Raw genomic sequence first — 9,604 nt, 5'->3', positions numbered from 1 at the left:
ACCGTATCACAGACCATTCATCAGCCAGGCCTGAGTTTACACCTGCAACAGAACACACACATACATAATCTCACTCCAGGGTTTCCGATGTGACCCTGGACATTTGTCCGACAGCATTTTAATTTACCGGATATTTGAGAAATGTATCGGAACCATATGCATTGGCCGTCAACCCACATTGCTCAGAATGACAGAAATCACATTTAGATTATGGTAATTCATCTTAACAGGACATGCAAGTCAAGGATGCAACGTGTGTCATTCTTACTGAATTCTGATGTGCACTTTGAAGATGTTGGAATAACAGTCCACATTTACTTTCTCAGCCAATCTACTATCCGCCATAGTAGAAAAGTGTACCTATTCGATTGGTCAGACTGTCGAGAAAGAAATGGCCTTTTCCAAACAGACTCTGGGCTAGTTGTAGGATGATAGATCCCAAATTCATACAACCAGTGGGCCTAGGCTACATAAAAAAAAACTTTGAAAAGCAATGAGTTTGATGCAACAGATCAGAACATTTAGCTTAAAATGTTGATAAACTATTTCTTCACAATATGAGCGCAACAATGCACACAAGGCGGTAGGCTCTGCACAAATGTTTGTTCCATAATGCAATTAGCAGGAAAACAACTTTGTCAAAAGCACACCGCAGATGCAAGTGGTTTCAGAGATGAAAATATCTGTTAGAAATTTAGAAAGAGGGGAGAAATAAAGATGTAACAACTAGCATGGGTTGCTAATATGACTAGAATTGTGCTTTGGCTACTGGACAATGAAAGAAAACCAGTAGAACATGAGAGAACTAGTCTTCTGGTTTCAATGGCATATGGAAATCTTTATTAAATAATTGCCTCCACAGATATGGTCAGATTTTTGCTAGGCTACTTTGAAGCAAGGTAAGACATGCCTCATAATATGTAGTAAAACGTTCAGGTTTCAAACCATTAAGTATGTTTTCATAATGCATACTGCCTCCAGGTAATTACAAAGTGATGTGTGATGTGCTAACGTGCTAATGAATCCTGCCTTCTGTTGCCTATGCATTTGAATGGAAAATGGGAAGCGCGCTTCAATTACCAGTGGAGAAATAAATTTAAAAAATGCTAATTTTAATTGTGGCCATCAAAACGTTTAACACGCGATTGCATTTAGAAATGTTGAGCAATGACTGGGATTATAAAACCATGTTTCACTCCAGCAGCAACGACTTAGCTGTTTGAGAAGCTGTAGCAGAAACTCTCAGCTCTCGCGCTGTCTGACAGATTTTCCGCTTAAGGGCTCTGTATCTGTATGTGTGTGTGTGTGTGATAAATAAGATGCATAATGAATATACACACGGCAATTTAATTCCACTCAATTATGCTAATTATCCTAGAGACCGATAAGCATGACCAGTCAAAAGCATTATTTTTCTATTATAATTATATTTTTGTTTAATTTATTTTTTAAATCGGCCAAAAGCCAGCTATTACAGGTAGAAACCCTGCTTCACACCAACCAACACACACACACCACTTACCATGCTTTCTCCATGGCTTTTCTTCAAAAGACTCCACGTCGACCTCCAACACAGGGATTCCGTTAACACTACCCTGTGCATCCGCGTCCATTCCTTTGGCTTTGGGGCAAATTGCACCAGAGATGACAGGACACACAGTCAGTGACACATTCACTTCACACTCTTGCCACTACAATTAATGAGGGTCTGGATGGGTAAATAATGCCGCGTTCACGTGCTAGTCGGAATTAGGAAACTCTGACATTTCCGACTAGCGGGTGAACGCGGAACAAGCATGCACTGACACATACATGACCTACAGTGGGGCAAAAAAGTATTTAGTCAGCCACCAATTGTGCAAGTTCTCCCACTTAAAAAGATGAGAGAGGCCTGTAATTTTCATCATAGGTACACTTCAACTATGACAGACAAAATGAGAAAAAAAATCCAGAAAATCACATTGTAGGATTTTTAATGAATTTGCAAATTATGGTGGAAAATCAGTATTTGGTCACCTACAAACAAGCAACATTTCTGGCTCTCACAGACCTGTAACTTCTTCTTTAAGAGGCTCCTCTGTCCTCCACTCGTTACCTGTATTAATGACACCTGTTTGAACTTGTTATCAGTATAAAAGACACCTGTCCACAACCTCAAACAGTCATACTCCAAACTCCACTATGGCCAAGACCAAAGAGCTGTCAAAGGACGCCAGAAACAAAATTGTAGACCTGCACCAGGCTGGAAAGACTGAATCTGCTGTAGGTAAGCAGCTTGGTTTGAAGAAATCAATTGTGGGAGCAATTATTAGGAAATGGAAGACATACAAGACCACTGATAATCTCCCTCGATCTGGGGCTCCACGCAAGATCTCACCCCGTGGGGTCAAAATAATCACAAGAATGGTGAGGAAAAATCCCACAACCACACGGGGGGACCTAGTGAATGACCTGACCAAAGTAACAAAGCCTACCATCAGTAACACACTACGCCGCCAGGGACTCAAATCCGGCAGTGCCAGACGTGTCCCCCTGCTTAAGCCAGTGCATGTCCAGACCCGTCTGAAGTTTGCTAGAGAGCATTTGGATGATCCAGAAGAAGATTGGGAGAATGTCATATGTTCAGATGAAACCAAAATATAATTTTTTGGTAAAAACTCACCTCGTCGTGTTTGGAGGACAAAGAATGCTGAGTTGCATCCAAAGAACACCATACCTACTGTGAAGCATGGGGGTGGAAACATCATGCTTTGGGGCTGTTTCTCTACAAAGGGACCAGGACGACTGATCCGTGTAAAGGAAAGAATGAATGGGGCCATGTATCGTGAGATTTTGAGTGAAAACCTCCTTCCATCAGCAAGGGCATTGAAGATGAAACGTGGCTGGGTCTTTCAGCATGACAATGATCCCAAACACACCGCCCAGGCAACGAAGGAGTGGCTTCGTAAGAAGCATTTCAAGGTCCTGGAGTGGCCTAGCCAGTCTCCAGATCTCAACCCCATAGAAAGTCTTTGGAGGGAGTTGAAAGTCCGTGTTGCCCAGCAACAGCCCCAAAACATCACTGCTCTAGAGGAGATCTGCATGGAGGAATGGGCCAAAATACCAGCAACAGTGTGTGAAAACCTTGTTAAGACTTACAGAAAATGTTTGACCTCTGTCATTGCCAACAAAGGGTATATAACAAAGTATTGAGATAAACTTTTGTTATTGACAAAATACTTATTTTCCACCATAATTTGCAAATAAATTCATTAAAAATCCTACAATGTGATTTTTCTGGATTTCTTTTACACATTTTGTATGTCATAGTTGAAGTGTACCTATGATGAAAATTACAGGCCTATCTCATCTTTTTAAGTGGGAGAACTTGCACAATTGGTGGCTGACTAAATACTTTTTTTGCCCCACTGTATGTGGCCTAGGTGAGGAGTGTTTACCTGATGCATGTGTTCTCCCTGCAGCCTTAATGATGAGATTAACAGGCGTGGATCCAAAGGCACTACACAATGAAAGAAAGAAAATCCAAAACACACACCGTCATCATCATCACCACCAAGGGGACACACACTGAGAGACATGCTGCCTCCATGACTCTGGGCAATGTGCTTTGAAGAACCCTGAAAGTGACATGGGGTGAGGAGAATAAGGCATGCTGCCAAATATGCATACTGTAACATGGAACCATAATCATGACTCATAAAATTATCTGAGAAAGGAGCGGCAACAGCAACTGACGTCTGTCGTGCTGACAGTCAGGTGAAAAAAAGCTCTCTTCAAAAGGTTTTTCCATCTAACAGTGTACAGGGTCTGATATATAATGTTATTTTCAACTCAAATTGGATCTTCAAAACTAATCCAGATTGCAGGACAGTAACACACTGCTGTATTTAACACATTGCTGTTGTCTAGACTCTCACCTGAACAGCTGAGACGGGGCTCCAATGGTTACACACATGGCATCATCATCATCATCCTCATTGTCGCTGTCACTTTCTTGGTCTTCCTGATCTGTATCCTGGCATTACAGAAACACAAAGACAAAGATGGAGACAACATACATTCATAAAAGCATTACATGCATCACACACACAGTTAATGAGGAATATGCCAAGTAGCAAGAAGGGTTCTGAGGGAATCCATGATGGGTTTCCATCAAAACAGAAGAGTGTTGTTTATCCCAGGTTGACTCCTCCATAACCCTGAGCAGTACCTGCTTCACTACTTCATTCTCATGGACCTCAGCAGTCGGCTTGGGCTTTGCACTGTGAAAAAAAGATAACATCACTAGAAAAACACAGTCAGTTTAGATCGAGACTTTTGTAACATTTGAAGAATAGAGTACAGGGGAATGTTACGAGATTTGCAAACAGGGATATTACTTAACTTGTCTGCAGACTACATACTGTACATTTCCTTGTAAAGGGATGAAAGTAAAATGACAGCCTATTGCTTGAAGAATCCCTAATGTAAAGGTAATGGTTGAGCAGCTCAAAGAGAGACTGTTTGATTCTGAAAACGCTGCGTTTACTCTGAGGCAATACGCTTTAACAAAGCCGAACACAGCGACCATCATAGCCCCTATCTAATGGAGCCTTAGATCCACTTTCCCACGCTCACAAACAAACAGCGCCTGTCCGGCCAAGGATTTAACAAGCATCCAAATAGTTCTTAATGTTCCACTTGACTGGCTGCACATTTCAGGCGTTGCACAGAGTGGCGTCAGACGCACACACAACCAAGAGATAACAATATTGCTCAGTCATTATTGAGCAGTGAAAAGTACATTATATCTAAAGGCTTCATTAATGAAGCACAATTGGTCCTAATGGGGAATGAAGCCACCAGCCCATCTCATTCTGAATCAGTTCACTGCTTACTGTCATAAGTGATCACTCATGGTCAAAATGGTTTGAATGCAAGAATCATTTAGTGCAAATAGGGGAGATGAAGCTGGAGATCATAAAACAGGTAGGATAAAATGGCAAATATTTGTAGAATCGTACTGGCTGAATACTGTGCATATCTGTTGTGAATCTCAAAAAACATAAAATAGAGGTGTGATGACTATATTATTCGTGTAGACAACTAAAAAGGTGTAATTTGTGTAAAATACCATTTATGCTTGCTTCAGAAATACGGAGGGTGTGACGCAATTGCAGAGCCTCAGCAGGCCAAATCGAGCTCTGTACCACATCGCCGCGCGTCTCCCAAATTTTGTAAACAATGCGAGGACTCCGTAAAGCTCCACATTAACATGATTGGTTGACAGTAGGGAGGTTGTGTAAATAAAAATAAACTGACAAAAGCTCTGCTCTACGAAGCGCAAGAAGTATGAATGCGCTGACTGACTTCTGAAGAGGACGAATGCCTTACGGCCAATGCAGATTTCGAATTGACTATTATTTTATTTTTTTTACCTTTATTTTACTAGGCAAGTCAGTTAAGAACAAATTCTTATTTTCAATGACGGCCTAGGAACAGTGGGTTAACTGCCTGTTCAGGGGCAGAACGACAGATACTGGCTCCTCTCTGTGATAGATGAGATTAAGGAGAAGGCAGAGAGAGGAAGAGGCACCTAATGGTGACAGGTAAAACACCCACTGTTAAACTTCTGTTTGTACATAGCAGACAGTCACCTATTCCATCCTCAATTCATCAATTCCCACTGGGCACAGACATCAATTCAAGTCTATTCAAGGTTGGTTCAAGAACAATGTTAATTCATCCAGTTTGTGCCCAGTGGGTTACCTAGATCTCAAATACACACTTAGCGTACTAGAAAATCAGACGTGGATACTACTAGACTATACTGTCAAATTTTTCCTTTTGTAAAATACTTACATTTAAAGGCTCTGCATAGGGGCGGCAGGGTAGCCTAGTGGTTAGAGCGTTGGACTAGTAACCGAAAAATTTGACAGTATAGTCTAGTAGTATCCACGATTTTCTAGTACACTAAGTGTGTATTTGAGATCTAGGTAACCCACTGGGCACAAACTGGATGAATTAACATTGTTCTTGAACCAACCTTGAAAAGACTTGAATTGATGTCTGTGCCCAGTGGGAATTGATGAATTGAGGATGGAATAGGTAACTGTCTGCTATGTACAAACAGAAGTTTAACAGTGGGTGTTTTACCTGTCACCATTAGGTGCCTCTTCCTCTGCCTTCTCCTCAATCTCATCTATCACAGAGAGGAGCCAGTATCAACATGTTTACAACATACACTCAAAAACAAAACAGATAATATCACAGGGTTCTCAAAATATCTAAATGCCTGAACTCAATTATTCTTTGTGCTTGAAATTGTATTTAATAGTCACTGGACATTGTTCTCATATTCACTCCCTACCAAAAAAAAGTTACAGGAAATAAGCAGCAGGAGAAAACAACCCAAAGTGTCGCACTGTCAACGTGGTACGCTGTCGCACGTGCTGTTTCTGGTGTTGTGGTTAGCTTGCTAGCTAACAGAAATTTGACAGCTCATCATTTGCCAGACACAGAATGGTAACTTAGCCCTATAAAAATGTAACTATTTGAGAGCTAAATAGTGTCGTATCTGTTTTGACTACCTCCATATAACAATTATTCCTCTTCATAGCCCCTGCGGACATGTCTCTCCAAATTCAGTCACTTCTTCTGAATCACACAACTTGACAGTTACTCCAGCAAATAAAATAAATCGCAATGAAATACCAGTTTACTTACGTGACAGTTTACTTTAATACACACACACACGTTTCCATAGCGACAGTCCACTTTTCACGGACGTAAATCCTCGTTGGAAGAAACAGCAGTTTCCTATTGGTCAGTATGTCTTGAAATTCTGTTTTTTCGCTTCAGAGTATCAATTTCTCAAAAAATATTCCCATTACAGTATCTGCCAGAGTCAAACAAGCTTGCAATTTTGTTTCTGAGCTTCATGCTAAGCAAATCTATTTTGTATGTTTTTCTTATTTACTCAAGACATGTATTTTTGTGTAGTGTGGCTAGTATATTGCTATATGAGGAAACTCAATGCAGCCTAATTTCTGTTTTTAATTAACAGAAAATTCAGAATATTCCCAAATGAAACAGGTGCAGCATATGTATGGTTACGTATATCTGTCGCGACGTGGTATGCCACGTCACCATTACGAGACGCATGTGTTGGTGTTGTTTTGGAATGGCGTTTGCCTGACAATTTTATAGAAATCTTGTACTTTTCGGTCGGTCTAAACGACAGTAGCATCTCCACGATGTTACCAACTGAGGTCTTTACGTGTTTCCCTGGTCAGATGTGGGACAGGGTGTTGTCAAAGGTAAAGAAAGCGGTGGTTTTCATGGACGACAAGTGTGCTGAGAGTCTTCACTGGAACGGTGGAGCTACCAGTGTATTTGAGTCTGGTGCTCGTAATTTAAAACAGTTTTCGAGCTTCGAAGCCGGTGGTGAAAACGAACCAAAGGCAGTGTTTGTGGTGAGCACTTTGCTCAAAGGAAGAACAGCGGACATTATACAAGACATAGTTGGCCTCAGTCATTTTCAGTACTGTGTCGTTTTCACCACCGTAGCCCACTCCATACACCTCCTCGCTAACAATGTCACTGCTGTATTAGAGGGGAACCCTGTGTTCGAGCAGTTTGAAGATAAACTGTGCGAATGGATGGGAGATATGAATTACACCGCTGAAGTCATGCATGCGCCCGTGGTCTTTGCTCCCGTGTCACCACAGCTCTTTCTCGCGCCCACCTTCGCGCACCTGTTCCCACTGCTGCCACGGGACCTCGAGACGATCAATATGAAGCGCCCAGAGAAGAAGAGGTTCGGAAGCTTGACTGATGTTGACTTGCACTCTCTTACTCCGGAGCTGCAGATTGAAATTAAATCTCTAGCCTCTGCGGTTAATTCCATGTTTGAGTCCACCAGCACCCGGGAGGAGAGCTTTGCCTTGGGTCCAATGAGCCGTCTCATCGCTGGGGAACTTGCCAATCATCCTCAAGCCAAAAACCGCAGAAAGACAGCCCCCAATAAAGCATCCATCGTCTTCATCGACAGGACACTGGATCTAACAGGTGCATAACAGTCTTGTACAACTACTGATGTCCATAAACATGCCAAGCTGCAGCCCTGAGTGCAACATTCACACTTTCCACATGTCAGAATTATTTAATTGCTGCACCTCCCTGCCTAACAGAAAGGGCATTTGATTGTCATACTTCCATATTCTATTCCCCTTACACACAATGAATTAATGTTTACATGGAGCTTGTTTTTGGTTGAAATCTATCTGTTTTTCCCTGTCCTCAGGGGCTGCTGGTCACCATGGTGACAGCCTGGTGGAGAAGATATTGACTGTGCTGCAGCCTTTGCCAGGACACACCACTGATGTGCAGGTGGACATGCTGGAGCTCACTAACCTGCAGCGCACCCCTGACTCACAGCCTACCCTGGCTCCAGGCTGCCTCGTACAGACCCAGTGAGTACATCTGTGCTGTAGCAGTTATAGCAAAAATATTATACTACTGTTGAAAAGTCAAATTTCACATGATTCATATACTATATGATAGTTCACTTTTATAGACCCTGGAAATACTTTTTTGAGAATCTATCTGGGATTTAAATACGGATGGAGCGAGATATTGTTAGGGTTAGGATTTGAAAGAGGGTTGCAGCTTGGCTGGGCCTATAATTATATTTCACGTAGGCACAGGGGATATAGGAAAGGCGGAGACTAGAGAATGGGTTTTGTAAGTTTATCTGACCTAGGTCACCTCTGTTCTTGTTTTCTCATAATTTAAGCAAAAGTTTGCTTGACTTGCTGGCCTTTCTGCCCATGTAATTTCCTTTGGTCAGAGTTGTGGGTTAATCTGACTAGTTCTGCTATAATGTGTGTTTATCTATCCAAGGCTCTAATATATCATATCTACTTTATAACAAGGTTTCTAATGTTGCTGTAAAATAGAATATATTCTCAGTCAATTTACCTGATAAAATAATATATGTTTAGGTTCATTTATCTTGGCCCACAGGGGGAAACAGGTTTGTGTGTTGTGCTGACTCTCTCTCCTTTCTGTCTCTTTCACCCATTCTCTCTCCCTCTCTCACCCACTCTCTCTGTCTCTTGCTCTCAATTGTTTTTCTCTGAGTCTTTCTCAGTCATTCTCTCGCTCTTTCACCCTCCCTACCGTTTACGTTTATGGGGAACACATGACTTGTATTAAGTAAGAGGTTCAGTGGAGCTTGCCTCCAGTCTGGCCATTGGGTGTGCACGTGTTGGCCTCTTATGGTGAGGCTGTTGTACATGGCAGGGATTAGTCCTAACATCATGTGTTCCACTCTTCCTCTGCCTCTTCATGTGGTTGCAGGAGGAAAATACTTTAATTGGCTATGAAAACGGCTGGCCAGCTCTGCTTTACAGTATTTTCTAACTCTTGTCTGCCTGAATGGTCACCCGCTCATACCCAGTGGGTGGTTGATCTGGAATGGAGCAGGCCCTGTTTGAGCAAGGTGGGAGGTTTAGTTCTAATGGAATGGTTCTGCTGGTTCTGCTGGGTAAGAGCATCTCAGACACGGCGGGTACTGTAGCGTTTAATTTGAGCACATCAGGGGGTAGAGCAGGCCCCACTG

The 9,604-nt window shown here is 42.1% G+C and overlaps 1 protein-coding gene across 1 annotated transcript in view; it reads left to right on the top strand.

Annotated features, from left to right (window-relative positions):
• The first annotated feature begins 7,115 nt into the window (after nt 1-7,115).
• LOC139409362 (sec1 family domain-containing protein 2-like) overlaps nt 7,116-9,604 on the top strand; it is a 170,277-nt gene continuing 167,788 nt past the window's right edge. Inside the window, exons 1-2 of the mRNA XM_071154401.1 lie at nt 7,116-8,049; nt 8,285-8,453. Coding sequence (XP_071010502.1) covers nt 7,236-8,049; nt 8,285-8,453 — 983 coding nt within the window. The 5' untranslated portion in view covers nt 7,116-7,235. The remainder of the gene's footprint in view (nt 8,050-8,284; nt 8,454-9,604) is intronic.

The sequence above is a fragment of the Oncorhynchus clarkii genome, chromosome 5 (genome assembly GCF_045791955.1).
Source record: "Oncorhynchus clarkii lewisi isolate Uvic-CL-2024 chromosome 5, UVic_Ocla_1.0, whole genome shotgun sequence".
In the NCBI taxonomy this organism is placed as follows: Eukaryota; Metazoa; Chordata; class Actinopteri; order Salmoniformes; family Salmonidae; genus Oncorhynchus; species Oncorhynchus clarkii.
This window is presented reverse-complemented; position numbering and strand designations above follow the sequence as displayed.